The 21356-nt window shown below is 50.0% G+C and overlaps 2 protein-coding genes across 2 annotated transcripts; both read left to right on the forward strand.

The window, feature by feature from the left end:
• Nucleotides 1-11689: 11689 nt before the first annotated feature.
• LOC144108458 (uncharacterized) lies at nt 11690-12545 on the forward strand. Its single transcript, XM_077641687.1, has 2 exons — nt 11690-11954; nt 12420-12545. The coding sequence occupies exons 1-2, from the start codon at nt 11772-11774 to the stop codon at nt 12543-12545; spliced, it is 309 nt and encodes a 102-aa protein (XP_077497813.1). The 5' UTR covers nt 11690-11771.
• A 5-nt stretch (nt 12546-12550) lies between these two features.
• Nucleotides 12551-16803, forward strand: LOC144108459 (endothelin-converting enzyme 1-like). Its single transcript, XM_077641688.1, has 2 exons — nt 12551-12754; nt 14872-16803. The coding sequence occupies exons 1-2, from the start codon at nt 12551-12553 to the stop codon at nt 16801-16803; spliced, it is 2136 nt and encodes a 711-aa protein (XP_077497814.1).
• The last annotated feature ends 4553 nt before the right edge of the window (nt 16804-21356 follow it).

The following is a 21356-nucleotide window of genomic DNA, read 5'->3' on the forward strand; positions in this document are numbered from 1 at the left end:
GGGAGTGAAAACGCAATTATGCATTCTACAAACTCAAAACCCCGGGTGCGGTGCAATGGGAGGGTCTGCTCACCAGCAGCGAGCTCACAGCCCAAAGGGTACCTGTGCAGCACGCATGCGAAACAGCAAGACTCAGCGGAGCCCTGGAATAGGGGCCCGACCTTGCGAAGAGGCCAGACGTCAACGATGAAGACGACGGCCCACCGCTTATCTCATTGAGATTTCAATAAATGTTTTCTCTCTCTCTCTTTCTCTCTCTCTCTCTCTCTCGAAGGAGCCGAAACGCTAAGGCGCCCGTGTGCTCTGCGATGCCAGCGGACGTTAAAGATCCGCAGGTAGTGGAAGTTATTCCTGAGCCCTCCACCACAGCACCTTTCCTCCATTCTTCTTTCAATCCCTCCTTTATTCCTTCGCTTACAGCGCGGCTCAGGTGTCAGCCTAAATGTGAGACATATTGCCCATTTCCTTTCCGCAAAAACCCGCCGGGTGGCTGAGTGGTTAGGATGCTCGGCTACTGACCCGGAGTTCCCGCGTTCGAACCCGACCGCTAAGGCTGCGTTTTATGGAGGCAAAACGGTAACGCGCCCGTGTGCTGTGCGATGTCAGTGCACGTTAAAGATCCTCAGGTGGTCGAAATTATTCCGGAGCCCTCCACTACACTACCTCTTTCTTCCTTTCTTCTTTCACTCGCTCCTTTATCCCTTCCCTTACGGCGCGGTTCACGTGTCCAACGATATATAAGACAGATATTGTGCCATTTCCTTTCCCCCAAAACCAATTAGTATTAATATTATTTTCTGTCGCGGCGGCGAAAGGGTCCAGCAACACGCCGGCAGCCGCGTTTCTCGAGACCTCAGGGAAAGAGAAAACGTTATTGCCGCAAAAGAAGGGTTCCTGGACTGTTAGCAAAAGGGCCAGGTGTCAATGAAAGTTGGTTTGGGGCAAACGAAATGACGCAGTATCTGCCTCGCATATCGGCCGGCACGTGAACCGCGCCATAAGGGAAGCAATAAAGGGGGGAGCGAAAGAAGAAATGAAGAAAGAGGTGCCGTATTGGAGGGCTCCGGAATAATTTCGACCACCTGTAGATCTTTAACGTGCACTGAGATCGCACAGCCTATGGGCGCCTTAGCGTTTCGCCTCCATCGAAACGCGGCGGCCGCGGTCGGCTTTGAACCCTGGAACTCCTGATCAGTAGCCGAGTGCACTGACCACTTAGCCACCGCGGTGGCGCAAAAGTGTCCCGTTAGATGAAAACTGGTGGCGACGTCTTGGGCGCACTCGATGGTTCCCGCCTAGACGGCGGGGTCCGAGCTGTGCAGCGCTACTTCCCAGGCTTATGTTAAGACAGCTTAATAAGAGCTTCCGAAGGACGAACCTCCGGGCAGTCCCATAGCATATGATCGATGGAGGCAGTGCTACCGCAGTGGATGCAGGTGTTATCTGTGAGGTCGAAGAGATGTGGGCGTAATTAAAGCCCCTCCACTAACTGGTCGGAAAAAAACGTCATGGAGGGGCTTTAGGCGTAATGTGCGGGTTCGGGTAAGAATGGGTTTGAAGTCTTCTCAAAGCCACCTCTTGGTGTTTGGAGAATGACTTGGCCAACTCTAGGCCAACTCCTTCGGGGCTGAGGAGGAGGTGGCAATTGTCTACAGCCAGTATACTCCCGCTGGCCTGATATTCAGCGACTTAAAATTGGCCGTTGACTATTTTGGCGGGGATAATACATTGCTCCGCATCCTAAAGAATGCAAACCGTCCACTTAACAGTGTTTGCATTGATTTGTGCCCCCGCTAACTCTGAGAATCCTGGGAACGAGGCAGCTCGGAATGTAGTCCGAGGTATCGTTGTCCGGCTAGTGGGCTCGGCCACTCCTTCGCATTTTTTAAGGGACGTATTGATCTATTTCACCGCAATGTCAACTATTTTAGGCTCGAGAGGAGCGTTTATCCGCCCAATACTCTCCAGAAAATATTTGGTACTCAGGAAACAATGTGGCGTCATTTTTAAGAGCGCTCGTTCGTTTGTAAACCCATCGCTGCTAGCGCATATGTTTTACTCGCCACCATAATCCCCAGTGTAAGCGCTCTGGTTATTCGAGCCACTTATGATCACATTCTGTGAGACTGCAAGAAAGAACCGCCTCCGCCGGATTACTAGTGCGTTGATCGGCCGTGCTGGCCAGCTCAGACCTGACGCAAGGCTGGCTGACTGAGTGGGCCGACCAGGTCGCCAAAAGCGATTGGCGAGGGGCCACGTGACATTACTCCTGTATCCAGCTCTTTTCGACGAAATATTTTTCAATACAGTCCTCTACTGCGACAGAGATTAAAGCTTTACCACGTGATATACTATAAACCATACAGGGTGCCGTCTTCGGTGCTGGCCAAGGAGCCTAACCAGTAAATCACTGAGTACCGGGAATTGAAAGGCGTAGAGACTGTCTCACATCTTAGTGGACACCTATACTACGCCGTGAGCTGAGGAATGGAGGAGAAAGTCTAGAAAAGACGTGTTCCAGTGGAGGTCTCTGGAATAATTTTGACCACCTGAGAGATTTTTTGAGGATCCCAAGTGGTCGAAAGTACTCCGAAGCCCTCCACTACGGCACCTTCATTTTTTTCACTCTGACCTCCTTCCCTTCCATCACGGCGCTGTTCAGGTGTCCACCAAGAAGTGAGGCAGACTGTGCCTATATCTTGCTGCAATTTTATGCGAAGCATATTAACGTAGGTTTCGGGCCTTCGCGCGACGCCCGGCGGTGGCCACCATTGACCCTGAAGTGGGGTCACGTGACATGACGTCACGTGATGACGTCACACAGGCTGCAGATGGGGCCTCATATCGCGCCGTCGGTCGCCTCCCGGCGGTGGCCACCATTGACCTTCAAGTGACCTTCAAGTAGGTCACGTGACATGACGTCACACCGGCTGCAGATGGGGCCTCATATCGCGCCGTCGGACGTCGCCCGGCGGAGGCCTCCACGCTTCGGTTCGCGCCGTCGCGCGCGACGCGGCGGCGGCGCCACCATCGCTGCATCACGTGATATGTGACGTCACGCCAGGGATGAAGCGGCGCGCGCCCGCCGTCGCGTCAGTCTCTGTGCCCGCAACCGCGCCAGCGTCTTTGCGCCGGGCGTGTATGCGGTCATGATGCCTCCAAACGCTAAGGACGTTAATAATAGGAATGCAAAACGAAGGCTGCAGCGTGCTACGGAAACCGATGAAGAACGCGAAGAACGCCTAGCCAAGCGGCGCGCTCAATATGCGGCTCGCTGCTTAATATGCTTCGCATCCACTGAGCTTAACCTTGATAAGCCTCCAATTTTTTAAAAGGTTCTTTTCCTCCTGTTGATTTGAGGAAAGAAAATTGGAGGACACTTAAGCGTCTCCTTTAAGAGTGGAACACGACAGTGTGTTGCAGCACTGCCAGGGAGTCCACGGAACGCCACCGCCAGTTCGCTGCGACACCTTGCCCGTTAGAGAAATCTCCTCTGCTACTCACGGTGAAACGGACGCGTATAGCGGCAAACCACGTAGAACCCCTGCCGGGCGCCTTGCCTGCCAGACGCCTTTAACGTTCACTGAAGTCGCACATCAATCAGGCGCTTTGTGCGCTTCGCCTCCATCGAAACGCGGCTGCAGTGGTCGAGTTCTAACCGGGATACTCAGACTCAGTAGGCAAGCGCCTTAACAACTGAGCCGCCGCGGCGGATCCGTATCGAAACCCTCCTTGGTTTCTGCAGAGCGTCTCGCGCTGATGTAACCTCGACTTGCATGTGGAGCTTGCCCTCGGTTTCATTTCGCCCTGCTTCCCACATAAACACACAGCGCTGAAACGCGGGTAGTGCGGCAGAAGTGCTTTCGCGCTAAAATACCTTTTTGAAAATTGGTTTTTTTTTTGGACCCGCCGCGGTGGCTCAGTGGTTAGGGCGCTCGACTACTGATCCGGAGTTCCCGGGTTCGAACCCGACTGCGGCGGCTGCGTTCTTATGGAGGAAAAACGCTAAGGCGCCCGTGTGCTGTGCGATGTCAGTGCACGTTAAAGATCCCCAGGTGGTCGAAATTATTCCGGAGCCCTCCACTACGGCACCTCCTTCTTCCTTTCTTCTTTCACTCCCTCCCTTATCCCTTCCCTAACGGCGCGGTTCAGGTGTCCAACGATATATGAGAGAGATACTGCGCCATTTCCTTTCCCCAAAAAAACAATAAAGAAAAATTGGTTTTTGGGGAAAGGAAATGGCGCAGTATGTGTCTTCACTTCTTATCCAACACCTGAACCGCGCCGTAAGAGAAGGGATAAAGGAGAAGCTGAAACAAGAAATGAAGAGGTGCCACAGTGGAGGGTTGCGGAATAATTTCGACCATCAAGGGATCTTTAACCTGCACTGATATCGCACAGCACACAAGCGCCTTTGCTTTTCTCCTCCTCAATGGAAACGCGGCCTCCGTGGCCGGGATCGAACCCGAGTACTCCGGATCACTAGCCGAGCGCCTTAACAACCGAGCCACCGCCGTAACTACTGAGACCGCGGTGGGTCTAAAATGCTTTTTTGTACACCTGAACCCTGCCATAAGAGAAGAGACAAAGAAAAAGGGGCTCCGGAATAATTTCTACCACCTGGGGATCTTCAACCTGCACTGACATCGACCGGGCCCGTCAGAAATTTGGTATTTAAAAGCGGGAATACCTTTTTATACCAAATTTATGACAATGCGCATTAAAGATCCCCAGGTGGTCAAAATTATTCCGGAGCCCTCCACTACAGCACGTCATCTTTCCTTTCTTCTTTCACTCCCTCCTTTATCCCTTCCCTCACGGCAGGGTTCAGGTGTCCGCCAGGTGTGAGGCACTGCGCCATTTTCTTTCCCCCAAAACCAATTTTAATTTATATTTCCACGGATATCAGGTGGGTCACCTGATGATGTGAACAGAACGCACATCTGATCACTTAAGAGCCGTCTTGTGCTTCGTGTCTATTCCATACGCCGCACTATCACTACTGACTTTTTCTACAGTTCTGGCAATAGAGCTTTGCGAGTGTAACACGAGCGCTGTATACGGCGAGGCAAGTCGCTTGGCGATGTTTGATTCTGCTAGCATTGCCAATGGAATAAATATTAGGACTTACTGTTCCGTCCACGCTGTCCCCTTGCTGCCGTCTGAAAGCTCAAGGCGCTGCTGTCGGCTCCGGACGCTGTTGTAGTTGACGCGTCAGGCGACCCCTTGCCATTCGTGGTAGCATAGGGGTCTGCGCCGCATCCTAGCTCAAATAAAAGCATTGTGCGCGTCCTCAACTGAACGGTTTTTTTGTAGCTCACAAAAGAACAAAGTGCTCGGCTGGCGCTGCGACTCGGCGACAAAGCTACACACTTTCCACGTGCTCACGTTCGAATCGGGCTCGTGCGGCCAGCTCAGTTTCTTTCTCTTCTTTCCTCGAGCACGGCCCTCATTATCGGTCTTCAATCTTCAGAAATGAAATTAAAATCATGCGACATATGGAATTAAAAATTGAGCACAGACACGTGTTTGAATCAAAGACAAAAACTTTTCATATGCGTGGGATTAAATGCTTGGTAAATGAGTTTTTTACCTCACGTTGGCGGTCCTCTGACGATGTTTATGCAACCCTTGCGGATCTCTATCTTCCAGCATGAATTTAGTGTAATATTATAATAGCAATCCGATCATTAAATTCACCTTGCGTCGGATATCTGCTCATGCTAGGATTAGGGGAAATGAGTTGGTTCATCAACGGGCCTTCCAAATCAACATCCGGGCACCTTCGAGCCCTGGCCAACTTCAATGTCATTGAAAGACGCCGCAACACGCAGAGTAAATAGCCGAACGCGTCCAGAACACCAGTAAAAATCGCACAATCTTACCTCAAGCTAGCCCATCACTGAACACGGATCAAGCACATGTACTTCGCAAAGTTCAAACTAACGCTCTCTGCACCACACTAATGCTCTAAAACTTCGGATGTCTGGACACAGCTCAGTGTCCCAACTGTCTGAAAACCAAGGCAGACAAAGAACACATTCTGTACTCATCTAACACTGCCTTTTCCTGTCTTTATTCTGCTTGCCTTTCCGCTCCTTCCTCGAGTGCTTGACTTCACTCGGGCTCGGCAGATCTTCAGCGGATGTTAGCGGAGCAAGCGCTCTTTTGCACGGGGCCCTTGTGCTGGCCCAAATAAAGTTTTTTCCCTCCTCCTCTGCCCTCCTCTCCTTTTTAACCTATATGCGCAGGCAATAAAGACAGTAAATTCGACGTCCCTTTCATACTCCGCGATATTGGGGCTCCGCTTCTCGTTACCGCAATTCGACCTGCTACCGATGAGGCTCCTATCACTGAATCTATTCCCCGCAACCTTCGTGTCAGTGGCGAAGAGCACCTGTATAATAACCCTCATAACACCGCTTGGGAAGAAGGCTCTCTACTCTCATTCTGAACTTCCTCACTTATCACATTCCTAAACCCGGCAATTCACTCGCCGCTGCGAACCTCCGCTTCATCTCTCTTAATTCCTGCATTGGCAAGGCAATGAAGCGTACGGCGCTCACTAGGTCTTGTCGGCGTTAGGAGGCTTCTAAATAGCTTCCTGGCACCCTTAGAAACCCCGAAAGGACAGGTACAACTCTGCGTCACTGAATTCACCGGCCATAGCGAGGTCGTGCTGATATCTTCACAAAGAATATACAAGTTTCAACTAACCGCTTTTGAAGAGACTTTCAGGGACTAGCGAGTCCGATAATTTTTTAACACCTCCGTACAAACAACCGCAGAAGAGTGTGCGGGCAACCTCCGTCGAATCCACCCGCCTTTATTGGACATCCATCGCGCTGACACGCTCCGCGTCGCCTTTGCGCGGAGTCGGCTTTTCATCCAGGAATAGGCATCGCCTGACGAGGCTCCAGCCGCACTCTCCCAACGAGCCCAGCTGCGGGCGGCAGTCCTCACGAGGCAAGCAGACCACGCGCTCCTGGACCACGCCGGTCAGCCGCATGAAATCGTGCAAGCCACGAAGGCCCGCGGCAGCAGCTCGAATTATGCCGGTCGCCTCGGCCTCGCTCACTGAAGTCAGCTCGGCGACGCGCCCTTGCAAAGCGACGTGGCTGCGAACTCGATCCAAGGCATCGGCACCGTACCTGCGGTCATCGTAGGCGTCAGTGCTACAGAGTGCTCTTCCACCATTTCCCGAATGGCTAGTCAGACCTGAGAGCGCCAGATTAGTATGGCACTTCTTTGAGTTACGTTTGGTGCCATTTGGAGATTTAATCTCAAGAATCCGCTGGTCGCTACGCGTTGGACACTGACAACAGTAACTGCTTTCCCTGCAAAGATGCTCGAGCTGAGCTACGTAGCTCTGCTCGAGCCAGTCTGCAGGCCCGTCCAGTTTCCTTTTTATTCTCCCTCCAATCAGAACAACCGGAAAGGTGGAGTCGTGGTAGGCAGACCCGTGTGGTCGATATGCGAAATCATTTCTAGCTCTCTCTATTATTAGGACGCGTCTTTCGGCGCTTGGTATATGAACCCTTGTACACAATGTGAATATTGCGATTCTTCGTTCCTACTCTCTTCTTGTCAAGAATTTAAAATGTGCCCTCCACGCGGAGCCTGGCAACTGGCTTCAACGGTGCTCGGGAATCACATCTGTTGTTACGGTAGGCTGAGTAGGGCATGATGAGAGCGTGCAATGCGTAACCAGCGGCTGGATTTCACCGGAACCTTCTGGAAAGGTGTTACTGTGGAAGGAGGAGGATAGGATAAGAGCGCAGAAATCCTTAACCGTAGTGGTTGCCACAGGAAATACATAAAGGGTGGTTACAGAGGAACAAGAGGGTGTGGCTAGAGTGGGGCAGTGCGTAACTGAATATGGTTGCCATCGGAACCATCCCGATGGTGGTTACCGAGGAAGAAAGAGGGTGTCAAGAGTAACGGAATGAGTCACTGGAAGGTGGTTACCCCCGGAACCTTCTGAAGGGGGGGGGGGGGGTTACTACTGAAGGAAGGGGGGCTAGAGCAGATAGATGTGTAACCGCCGGGTGGTTACCACAGGAACTGCTGAAGGGTTGGTGACCAAGCACGTAGCATATGACGAGAGTAGAGGAACGTTTAACCGGAGGGTATACTTACCCCAGAACCTTCTAGAGGATGGTTTCTGTGGAAGGGAAAGATTAGTACGAAAGCGAAGGAATGCGTAACTAGGAGCGGTTACCACCGCAGCAATTCAGAGGCTGTTTTCCGTGAAAGGAGGAGGGTGGTTACCGGGGAAGGGTAATAAAAGACGTAACCTGAGGGTGGATACCACAGGAAGCATCTGGGGCGGTCACATTTGAAAGATAAAGGTATGACGAGGGCGGCAGAACGCTTTAGGAACGGGTAGTTACCACTGGAACCACTCGGAGGGATGTCACATTGGAAGGAGAAGGGTATGAAGAGGGCGGGAGAACGCGTTAGGAACGTGTGGGAACCATCTGAAGGGAGGTCACTGTGGAAGGATAAAGGTATAACGAGGGTGGAGGAATGCGTTAGGGACAGGGCGGTTACCACCGGAACCACCTGAAGGGAAGTCGCAGGGAAAGGATAAGGGTTTGACGAGGGTGGGGGAATGCGTTAGGAACGGGTGGTTACCATTAAAACTTCCTTGGGGGAGGTCACAACGGAAGGAGGAAGGTATAGCGAAAGCGGAGGAATGCGTAACAGGAGGATAATTAATTCCCACCGTCGATGGCGCAAGGTGTGGCGAGAGCGAGGGGTGCGCAACTGGAGGACGGATGCACGGGAACCATCCGGAGTGTGGGTGACCTTTAAGGAGCAAGGGGAGTGTGACTGCCGGTTAACAAAAGCGCCGCCCGGGCACAGACTCCCCTGTGGACTAAACGGCAGATTGGAGAGGAGTGCTAGTCGAGGGACGTGCATGTGAGGAAGCGATACACGTGTGCATGTCGCACTCGAATTCTTTACCTCAGTAATAGTGAAATGAAAATGCCTGGACAGCTTTCGCTGAATCCCGCGTGATCAGTGGTAGTGTTAATTTTATTAAACTGCAATACTGACTCCTACATGGAAGACTAAACATTATAAATGTCATCCTAGTCCTACGTTGGCGGTATGCATACAAAAAAACTGACTCACTATCAATGCGATTCATGCGGCAAAGGTGCCGCCGTGGTTGCTGAGTGCTTAAAATATGCTCTCGTGCTGACCCAAATGAGGCATGTTCGATCCAGGGCTGGGAGGTCGCATTTCGATCGAGGCGAAATACTAGAGGTCTCTCTACTGTGCGATGTCAGGGCACGCTAAAGAGGCACGGGTGGTCGAAATTATCCACAGGCCTCCAGTACTGCGTTTCTCATAGCCTGAGCCACTTTGGGACCATAAACTCGTTAAAATATCATGCGGCAGAGTGTGTTAGCGTGCGTGTTCTCCTCGAACCGAGCAGCCGCTGCTTTCTGGTGGCTTCAGACACTGCCAGCAGGTGGCGTGATCCAGTCCATCCATGATCATATGATCTACTAGACTCTCTTTCTACTCTCTCCCTACCTCTCCATTCTGATTACTTTTCTTCCTTTTCTCTCTCTATCTGCTCCCCCGAGCCCTCACAAGCCAGCGACAATTCCAACGCTAGACACTTTGCGGCAATGAGCATTCTAACGCCGACGCATTAAACAACTTAAAAATTTGCAATATTTCTTTAAATATATGATACCGACGCGCAAATGTGGAACAACGGACGGCTAACTAGGACTCAACAATTGAGCCAACTTTAGAGGTCGCTAACTGGGATCCGCAAAGTTATAGTTGCCTTATTCTGAACTTGATAATTTTGCACAAGTGTATTAGCGAGTGGATAGACATTTTCAAAAATCAATCGAAGTGCGCAGCAATATTCGAAACTGGGCTGTGCTTGTAGGACAGTAATGTGTTAACGATTCTTTTACGCTTTCCTCAGTAAAAAGATATACTATTATTCAGAGAGCCATAAAATGGTCTATATCAAAATGAGAGACGTAATATGTCGTTTGCCAGAAAAAAAGCTATAGAAAGCGATGTTTCGTTTCGGTGCGGTAATATGACAGGGCTTAGTGTGAAATATTGGGCCTCTTGTTCATTTTATATGTTACTGTTTTACTTACCGTGTATGAATATCACTAATTTCTTTTCTTCGCTTCCTTCTAGCCGCTCTTAGCCATCTGAACGCCTTTTCGAGGCACATGCCTTTCTGGCAAGACCTGGGCCGACCCAGACAAACGTGTTGCGCTTATCGTTTGAAATTACGTATTTTTTCTACCTTGATTACGGCTGACGTACATTATTCTTCACTCCGATTACTCTCTTTAATAAAATTGTGATCTAATCCGTGCTGCTCCTGGTTTACTCCATTGCAGAAATGCGCGAGTGCTGGCCCGTGCTCTGCTGCCAAGCATATACAACTACATGGACCCGATTGATCGCTGTCCTCCTTCCTGATGGATACCAGATGAACTGCGGGAAACAATTTAGGGTAGCGACAGGAGGCTAGGATAGAGTATGTGCAACAGAACCTAGCCAACAAAGAAAACATTACGTACACGGATGCGGCTACATACGGAAGGACAAGACAACACAACAGAAATAGAGCGGTTGCAACGGCAATTAATCATGAGCTCAAAGAAATGGCCAGCGCAACTATGAGGGATGGCATTATTGAGGAGGCCGAAGAGGCTGCCATAGCCCTAGCGGCGGCAGAGGGCTACCGTGCTCAAAGGTCCCTAATAATTTTAACAGACTCGCAAACAGCATGCAGAAACCACAAGAGTGCCAAAATAGGGGGAACAGCGCTCCGCATCATAAAGACAGTACAGACAGTCAAATTACCGCCGAAGGAAAAACAATTGCAACACATAATAATGTGGGTAACGGGACACACAGGCGTCGCGGGGAATGCCGAGGCGGATAGGAGAGCTCGAGAGCTTACAATCCGAGCCTCCAACCAAACCAGCCTCAAGCAATGGTAATGGTATGTATGCTGATAGATTGGAAGACACAAGGACAGGGGTCCTGTTACTAGGAGATCGAAGACGGGACAATGACTTAATGTACATAATAGTATACAATGCATGTAATGTTTCAATGTCGTACTGACTGAGAGCGGGAAAACGAAAATAGAATGGGAGACGCCCCGTATCTTGAAGGAAATTTCGCACAGCAGAGCGCACACTCCTGTCGCTTCGTCCAAGCAAAGAAGGGCCATTGGAAAGAACAACCGCGGATGAAACAGGCAAACCCAGTTGATGAAATGGAATTTGCGAAAGACGCTTCCTCAAATGAGAGAAGCGGCGGCAGAACAGCAAGAAGTGGTCTATTGTCTCAGGTTCGGCACAAAAAGGGCACAATGGGGAAGCCGCCAGGCCAGATCTGTGAAGGTAGAAATTTAGAAAGGGAACCCGGCAACGCAAACACGTGAAAGAGACTTCGTCTGCGCGAGCGCCAGTCTTTGCTACTCCAAGGATGCAGAATATATGGGTATGTGCCATCAGTTTAGAGGCAACAACAACTTCGTTGCTGATTCTTTGCTGGTTGACGGTTCGAAAGCGCCCCCCCCCTTACCCCATCGCTATCGCCATCGTCTGACCGGCGAGCACGGTCGCTGTGCGCGCCGGGCACGAGACGAGAAGAAGACTGAATGCCTCTCGGTAGCCGTTCCGCCGCGTTGCCCTTCTTCGAAAACGCCGTAGCAATCAGTCAGTGAGCTGGAATGCCGCCTGACAAGCCGGGAAGTCGCGATGAAGCTCGGAGGCCTGGATCCTCCTCAGCAGAGCGCCGCCGCCAAAGACGCGGTCCCGGCGGTCGAGACCAAGGCGGCACCCGTTTGTCGGACATACCTGGAAGCCCCTCGCGGAGCCCTGCGGGCAGCGACAGTGCACCCAGGCGCATACAACCAGCATTCCATCAAAGACGTATGCACGGTAGGCCGTTCCAGCTGTCAGATGACTCCATTCGGTGCCATTTTCGTTCTGCTTCAGATTGAGATTCAGAATAAATTTTAATGTTTGAACCGGACCCCTACCTACCCTCTCCGGCACGGCACGCAGGCCTCTGGGAGAGGAGTAGGGAGTTTAGTCACTACAAGACTAGCACTTAAGTTTATGTGATGCTGCAGCTGCCAGTTGGGTTCCTTTTGCTCCCTAGAGTCTGGTTTTCTACATCCTTTATTCTCGCTGTGATTCGCGTCCTGAATTTCTCAAAGTACCTACTTTACTGAGCTTTTAGCCACATGTGGATGTGGTTGTGCCTTTTTTAAAGGACATACCTTAGAGATGTTGATGTGTCATGGCCAAGCATGCAGTAGAACTTTTGGGCTTGACAACCCCCGCCGCCCCACCCCTTATAACCAGACCTCCACAACCGCCGTGTCGTGCTCTCATCGGCAGGTGCCAAAGGCCACCGCCTCCGACCATCTGGCAAGGTGGACCCTGCTGGAGGTACCTGTCCAGAGAGTGTCGGTCCAGCCAGTCCCTCAGCTGCGGCGTTGCCGTTCGGACGTGGCCATGGTGTGAACGGAATGACCTCCGCTGACACTGCTGCCGTCGGCTCCTGCCTGTCATCGCCAGCATCGTCCGTGTCCGACGGTGTTTACTCGGGAGCGCTCAGCATTGATTCGCCGCTGTCCAGCAGCCCGGGGAATGTCGAACAGCCGCCCCTCGTGCAGCCGCCCGGCTTCCGCGGCAATCCGCCCCCTGGCGAAGATAGGACGAAATCGCCTCCGGTACGCGCCATTGGAACCTGGCACACGCGCCTAGCGTAACAGAAAAGTTGCAGTTTTTGACTGCATGCTCAGAAGAAAGCTTACGCGTATAGGTCGATGACGTTGAAGGAACGAAATCACGCATCCTGAGAGGGGGAACTAGCACTGTAGAGTGTTCTTAAGGCCGCATGTATTGGCTCTTGAGCAAGTAGTTGACTCATTATTTGCAGATCAGAACAGCATGGGCTAAAAGAAATCAACGAGTAATATAGGTAGGCTTACAAAATGGTAAAAAGAGTGCGGTTCAGTACTGCTTTCAGCGCATGTCTGTGTCATGACTTATGGACTTATGATGTTCCTTTCGAGTGGCTTTGTCTCATTTAGCTCTGCTGCTTTTGTGAGCTCGGAATTAGTCAATGTATAGTAACACCAAAAAGTAACTGCCATCAGCCGAAAGGACAGGATGCTGCTGTATCAGCAAAGAGTGTTTTTATTTAGAAAATCCTTTGCGAGCAGTGATCAGGCCCTGTGCTGTGACACAGTGCTGTGGCAAATAGAAACACAACATCTGTTTAATGAGCTTTTTTAGGCATGGGCCGTCCTTTTTGATACCCTAGCACACGCTACAAGATTATGATTGGTTTAGACCCAGCTTGGCACTGGGCGAGAAAAAAGCACATGCTCTATTGATGAGGCCAACATGAGGAAGAAAGTAACGCATCCAGGATTTCTTCACAATCAACAAGAATGCGAAGGTAAACGTCGTCGTAGCCAAGCTCACGAAGAGCCTCAAACTGCAGGCAACATAGAAGGCTTAAGTATCATCATCCAGTCACGATAACGAGGTTCCCGGCTAACTGTCAAAATTTAATCCTGATTATAAAAAAAGTGCCTTTGTTGTTTCTTTCGCGTGGTTTCCTTGGTGCTTGCAAATCCGCCGTGGCACGCAATTCACATGTTACCTTAAATCTGTGCGGCGAAAAAGCAATTCGCTTTTGTTCCGACAGGATTTTCCGTCTAGTGATTAGACAGTCATTATAATTTTGATTGGGCAGTGGTTCGATGCGTGTCGTGCGAAGAAAGAAACTTTAAATAACGTCACTCATTTAGGTCCTATGACGTGTTCTAAAAAGCAGCGTGTACGAACACTGCAAGAGGTGAAGTAATGTCCTAGTCTCGATATCTCTAGTATACGCATAGAAAACGATTCATTCGGCACACAGTTAATACAGTTTGTAGGTCTGTTCATCTCGGAGTGTTAGGCTACAGCGGATTTGTGAAGGACCAATTACGGTCGTCAAATGTTTCGCTTTCAAATCCCTAACCTTCTCAATTCCTACAGCGAATCCTCTCCATTTTCTTGATAAAGGTTTGCTGTCTATTTTAAAACCTGGCATCGGACTTGATTTGTTGAGTACCTCCTTAGATCTGTTGTATGTTTCTGCTATGAAAAGGTATGTTTATGTAGTGTTGTATTGTGTATCATTCTTGTCATTTCAATGCTCCTGATTTTGTTCTTCAAAGCAAATTCTTGGCTCAGATTTGTATAAGTATGCTTGATGATTTTTTTTGTTGTCATATGTACTCTGTTGTTGCCGCTGTTTCCTGTAGGAAGAAGGTGCGCTGCTTTGTCAAGCCAATCTAAGGATTTTTGGGCGCACCTCCTAACATTAAGTAATGTTGAAATAAAAGTATTTTGTATTTTTGTCGTTTGTGGCGTTTAACTTCCCAAAGCGACTCAGGCTTGAAGGACGTCGTAGGGGCAGGCTCCGGAAATTTCCACCACCTGGGGTTCTTTAACGCCCACTGAAATCGCATAGTACACGGGCCTCCAGCATTTCGCCATCGAAATTCGCCTCCATTGAAATTCATACGCCGCGGCCGAGATCGAACACGCGTCTTTCGGGTTAGCAGCCGAGATTTTGTATTTTTGTACTCGTACAGCAGCGGCTATGATAGGAGCTGTGGGAAAGAAGGCGCCTGGCCTTGCGCAAAAAGACACCCCAAAAGTGCACACTTTGTCAGTATCGATGATTCATCACTAGAAAAGCGGTTATTTTGGGGGTTTATAGAGATCGTAGGTAAGACCAACTGATTGTGCACATCGTTTTTCTTACGGCAATAATGTTACTTTCCAGGACTCCCAGAAGCTGAAATCGCGGCTCGGGCTTACTCTGGCCGTGCTTGGAGTCACTGTATTGGTGACGCTTGTGGCCTTGGCGATCGCCTCACTTGTATGGCGCTCCCCAGCGCACTGGGGGAACACCTGCAAGACGCATGCCTGCCTCGCCTACTCGACCAGACTTCTCGCCTCCATCAACGAATCGGTGGACCCGTGCCAGAGCTTCACGCACTTCGTCTGCGACGGCTGGCGCCAGAAGAACCGACATACCGTTTGGAACGACCAGTTCATTTCTCTGTTGGACAAGGTGACCGCGTCGCTGAAGAGTGCAGACGTGCCTGCATCGGGGCAAGACATGGAGCAGCGGGCCGCCATCATGTACAGGAGTTGCGTCGATGTGCTGGAAGGGGAGAGAGACGAGCTGCCAGCCGTCAAGAACGCGCTGGTTGAGGCAGGCATCGTGTGGCCGAAGCCTTCCAAGGGCGCAGACGTTCTGTACACGCTCCTCTGCAGCTCTTTGAAGCTGGGTTGGGACGTGCTCCTTGACTTCGACGTCGCGCCCGATGGCAGCGGGATCAACCTAGTTTCTGGCAAGTTCCTTTACTTCGTGGTCAAGAGGTATAGGGACTTCGCGACCGGCACGGATGAGGAGTACTTTCAGTTCCTGAAGGAACGCTTTCAACCCGAAGGCGAGGATACGGTGACGTTCCAGGAGACAGACGCGTCGGTCGAAACAGCCCTGAGCTACCTCTCTAATGCTCGTTACGAAGCAGCTGACGAGTATAACGCTGACGTTCTTCTAAACTTGACTCAGCTTGGCCTCACGGAAGTTAACTGGACAGCGACGCTTTTAAAACTTGACATCAGGATGAACAGTAGTCTCACGCTGACGACCACATCGCCCCGTTATCTAGAGCGAGTGTTGTATCTCTGGTGGCGGTACGGCACGGACTCATTCCATACATTGATCTCTTGGTGCACCGTTCAAGTGGCGGCCCTTTTCGCGAATAAAGACTTAATTTTCAACTATTACAACCGTGACTACCAAACGACGCAGGCCCATTACAAGATTTTCTGCGTCACGAGAGCAATGTTAATCTCCGGGCACACGCTGTTCGACAAATACTATGCTGAAGCCCTTCAAAGCGAAGCACTTAATCTCGCAAAAAGTGTGGCTCAGTCCGTGCGAACCGCTTTTTTCCGGCGTCTTTCCAACTGGACGTACTTTGACGAAAGCATCAACGTGATCAGCAACTGGAGCTCTTCGGAAATCGTCTTCCGTAAAATCGAGCACACCGGAGAAGAAATCCTGGCTGCAGACCATGTGCCTGACTTGAATATTTCTTTCGTGCGGAACTGGCAACAGTCGGTGCACGTCAGAAAGGATGCAGAATTCGGACATATGTTAGATCTTATGCAAGATTTGGAAGTGTCCATCGTGTCCTACGACAAGCGAGACTTCGAGCTGATGCCTTACGCTCTATCCTTCCCTCTATTTGATCCGCAGCTCCATTCGTCTTTAAACTACGGCGGCTTAGGAGCTCAGATCGCCTTTTCACTGGCGAGCTTGTTCCTTTCCGCGTACTACGCAACCAATGCTTCGTTTGTTGAGCCCCTGATGGACTGCTTGAAAGCAGGCACGTACGGCAGCGCCGGTGAACTAGGGTATTACGCCAAAGAAGTAATTGGCTATGGCGCTCTTGTGGATGCCTACAATGCCCAAGAGAGAGCTTTGGACAGCAGCAGCCTATTCGGTTTGGAGAAGTACAGCGGACTGCAGCTGTTTTTCATCGCGCTGTGTTACGTCAATTGCTATGGCGGCTCTGAAAATACAAACCACGAGTCGATCTGCACTCCCGCGCTGCAGCACATGCCACAGTTCGCCAAGGCTTTTAACTGCACTCCCGGGGACCCGATGAATCCTTCTAAGCAGTGCAGACTGTTTTGAGATTTGTGTTCGTGATTCGAGTTTTCTGTTTGTGTGCGCGTGACTTCTCCGTTACCACGTTTTGTTCATTGATGATGTGGCTATAAATGCCCTTCACTGAGCCTGTTTTTATAGAACTATAGAAATCTCGATCGTAGAAGGTGTCGTCGTCTTCGCGTATACGTAGGGAGCCATTAGCTTGCGCGCACTGGTATAAAATTTTGAATAAGAGCACTAAAGTGTGTTAGTTTATCCCGATAGCCTTTAAATGCCATTTTGACCTTGCGAGGATCTAAAAATAGAAATTTTGTCGGGTGTTGTGTTCCGCTTTTTCCGCGAGCGAATAAAGTGTAGGGCGGTTTATGAGCCAGTCGCGCTCGACTTGTGCGTACTTGTCGCTGAATCTGATTCCGAAATATCGTTTTGTGTGGGAATTGTAGGAGCTAACTATGAAAGAGCTTAAGGAAACAGAGCAGGAGCCTATCGGCAGAATCAGCAGTGCAACAAGAATGCAATTGAAAGAGCTAATGACATTCGTCGTTGCGGAACGAAGCAGAGTTGAATAACTCAACATTAAAACTGCACTCTTCCGTGCTACTAAGATGACGCAAGAAAAAAAATGCTGAAAGAACCGACAAAAGCGAGCTCTTGTCCTTTCCAGTGCCGAAATTTTCTTCGCCGGGGAGATTCGCACAAAACGCGTCCTCGGTCTCGAAAAATCTCGCGGAACGGTAACCTCGTGACACATATAAATGACAAATTCTTTACTTGAGCACTATCAGGCGACGGTGGCGTTTCGGGATATGAAGTTGGACACCTTTAGCGGGTGTTATGTCTTTGCGGAAGCGAGGTTTCCGGAATTTCCGGAAACGAAGTTGAACGCGCCATTTACAATCTAAACCCAGGAAAGTTTCCCCGGCCTCACTGTTTGTGCACGCGGGCTTGTTTCCGCGATGTTAGCTGCAGTTTTTATTGCTTTCTACGATCTAAACGTACTGACTTCTTCTTTTGCATTTGTACACACTTCTGAGAACTGATGAAACTCCTAAGTTTTAGCAGCCCGGCTACAGACAATCGCGGCCAGGTAGCAGGGAATCTGGAAAGAGCGTTTCATTGGTTTCGCATGTTGCCTTACTGCAATCTATACAAGTATACATTGTTAACAAAGATGGATCGCCTTTTTGCCGCGTTTGTGGGAATCAAGACACTAAAGGACAACAGGCAATTTTGACGGCTTTTTTTCAGCGCAATTACTCACGCTTTGTGAAGAGGAGGGAATGAAGATGAAGCTCAAAGCAGCTGCCACGCGGGATTTTGCACATGCCAGATGACCTCCAGGTTCGGCATGGGAGCAGTAGAGTTTTCCGCTCTAAAAACAATTGGCATCCTGGGTAAAGACAGATTGATACTGGCGAGTGGCAGACATCGTGCGGCAGATTTATGTTCATTTGTATGAATCCGGCAGAACTTTGGAAACGGGTGCCTTTTGCATAACTAATGAGGGTGTGGAGGAGGTGCCTTCGGTGGGGAGGGGGTTAGCTGGGGTATGCGTGCCGCTCTGTCACTCAGGGCAAGGAGCGAGAGAGGTGCAGCAGCGAAACACGTGTCGTCACGAATGTCGGTATTTTCTTCTGACCAATCAGTTATTGGCATTCTGGACAATTAGCGTGGCGTATTTTCATGACGCCATGCGTGACGTCACAATAATCTGACCAATAATCATAGGGGCGCTTTGTCATGACGTCAGGTGTTACAACGGCAACGGCCCCGAAATAATCGGGAAACAAGAAATTGACAACTCCCTCTGTAAAACAAAAAAAAGCCCACCGGACTTTTCGCCTATGCCATAGTCTTCAACAAATCGAGATCGTGCGCATGCTCGTCTGGTCTTGCATGCAGTCCTCGGTATGCTTTAAGATGCGTAGGGTGCCGCCGCAGGGTGGCCCTCCCTCCCCATCATAGCGTCCTCACGGGCAGCTATCGTTTGAGCTTTCCTCCAGAGTGACGTGTCCGCTTTTTTACTGTGCTACGGTCTTCATGTTCACCTTCGTCGCCGCAGCTGTTCGCTTGGCAGACACGTCCGCAGCTGCGCTGGCTGCTGCTCGGCCGCTCCTCTTCGCCAGTTGTGGCATGTGATGTGTCACGTGATTCGCTCTTGCGCTTGGCAGCCATGTCCGCCGCTGCGCCGACCGCCGCTCTGCAGAGCGCTCGCTCTTGCACTTGTGGCACGTGATGCACCACGCGATTTGCTCTCGCTGAAACAGTTCGCTCTCGTTGAAGTCTTCATACAATAGAGGTGATCCAAAGCTAAACCGTGTCTAACCACAAACCATGCTTAACAGAGCTTGGCTCAGCTGGGTTGAACCACAGCCACTTTTTATTTTTTTTACGAAAGGAAATGGCGCTGAAAAGGAAGGAAATATTTTGCTGGGTGTTTTCCGTGCCTTAAAACACCAATATCTCTGTACAAAGCGGCTGTAAAGCTTCTCTGTACACCCTCTGTACAGAGTCAGACCCGAAACTATTACACCATTTCACGGTCCTCAAACACACCACCACTACCACCAGTCCTCATCATTTCCCAGTCTATTGCGCCTTCCTACAGACGCACTACGATTGCTTGAACGAGTACGTTCCACTTCCCTCTACACTGCTTCACATCTGTTGTGTCTGCATAGTGCTCTATGCTTCATTATGGTCGTGTTTCTCTTTCCTTTCGTCTTGAGGTGTTCTTCGTGGGGGGCTTTCGATATTTTCTTCCTAGTTCAATCGAATCTACACCCAGATGTTTACTTCTCCACTCCGATGCTTGTTGCTTACTCTCCACAAGATTACAGTAATTAAATTACTTCTCTCGGTAATTTGTAATGTAATTCATTACTTTTATCGGTTTAATAATTTTGTAATGTAACGAATTACTTTGGAACTGTAATTTCAGGTAAAAGTATATAATTACTAGTGAAATTAATTTTGCTTCGTAAGGAGTCCATGCGGCTCCTTGTATCGGGCATGCTTTGGCCTCGAAAGCAAGAAAAACGCGCAGCTTCCGAACCCCAGCACTCGTCTCCAGTGAAGGCAGACCAAAGGTGATGGGCATCACCACCCCATTGGTGAATAGTCTATAGGAGTGCTACGCATCTGTGTGCCATGCTCACAGATGCGCCACGTGGCCGCCAGGAGAGTTCCATGAGCATGGTATGCATGGTGCATTGGACCTTCCCACAAAAACATTGCGACTGCTCGAACGAGTACTTCCCACTTCTTTCTAGACTGCTTCATGTATAATTGTCATGTTGCCACATTTACATCAAGCCTGAACTGACAGCTAACAAACCTGGCTTTGGGTTTTCGGGACAAGGCCTTCTGTTGTCATATTTCAGGCACTATTCTTAACTCAAGGGCAATATAGCCGACAGCGTCACCGCCATATGCAATCGATATCCGCCAACATGTCTCCAAAACGAATCAATTGAACAGCGGAATTGGCAGCTTATCGGCGCCCCGATGCATTTCCGTGACGATGAGCGTGAATACAAGCAGCGGATGCAGTCACGCTGTTTACGAGGACCACATATTCTTTGAAATCAAGAGGGTGGGACCATTGAACGATGAACTTCTGATCAGAGAGTGATGCCAGCAATTATACATGTTTTGCGATTAAGTTTACCTCATCTACATCAGCAAAGCGGCTGTTCAATGGTCCATGGGGCTACCTTTCATCAAAGAAGGGCAAAATTTCTGGCGCCCATTTTGAGTCAGTGGGAGCGCAAACAATGTACGGTTATTATTAATTGGTTTTAGGGGAAATGAAATGGCGCAGTATTTGTCTCATATATTGTTGGACACCTGAACCGCGCCTTAAGGGAAGGGATAAAGGAGGGAGTGAAAGAAGAAAGGAAGAAAGACGTGCCGTAGTGGAGGGCTCCGGGATAATTTCGACCACCTGGGGATCTTTAATGTGCGCTGACATCGCACAGCTCACGTGCGCCTTAGCGTTTTTCCTCCATAATAACGCAGCCGCCGCGGTCGGGGTCGAACACGGGAACTCCGGATCAGTAGTCGAGCGCCCTAACCACTGAGCCACCGTGGCGGGCAACAATGTACGGTTGAATGCCGCTTTGGATGTGTGCAATAAGTTACTAAATTTTCCGCGTACAGTAGTAAATTCACAGGACACTGCGCTGTTGAATTAAAGAAAACAGGCCATCGCAACCCATTGTACGTTCGCTTCCTCGTAACTATTCACGTTTTCGGTAGACCTGCTACGTCGGGATCTAGTCTTGCTTTCGTTAGAAAGTCGCAGTATTGACCACAACTCGAACGAAATTTGAGCGCCGCCATTTCGAAATCGCTGTGGCGCCATCTATTGAACGCGGATTTTAGGGATGCCGTGCAAAGTCACAGGACGCAGGGTCCATACGGAAATAACGACTAAACAGCACTATGTAAACGGTGCACGATGCCGTAATTGAAGACATTTTGCAGGGATGCAGCTGGTTCCAATCCTTAGATTTTCCTGCGCTTTTAATCGAGGCCGTTGTGTCCACTGGCGATGGTTTTTGCAGGCCCTTTGT

Source organism: Amblyomma americanum, chromosome 10 (assembly GCF_052857255.1).
Source record: "Amblyomma americanum isolate KBUSLIRL-KWMA chromosome 10, ASM5285725v1, whole genome shotgun sequence".
Lineage (NCBI taxonomy): Eukaryota > Metazoa > Arthropoda > Arachnida > Ixodida > Ixodidae > Amblyomma > Amblyomma americanum.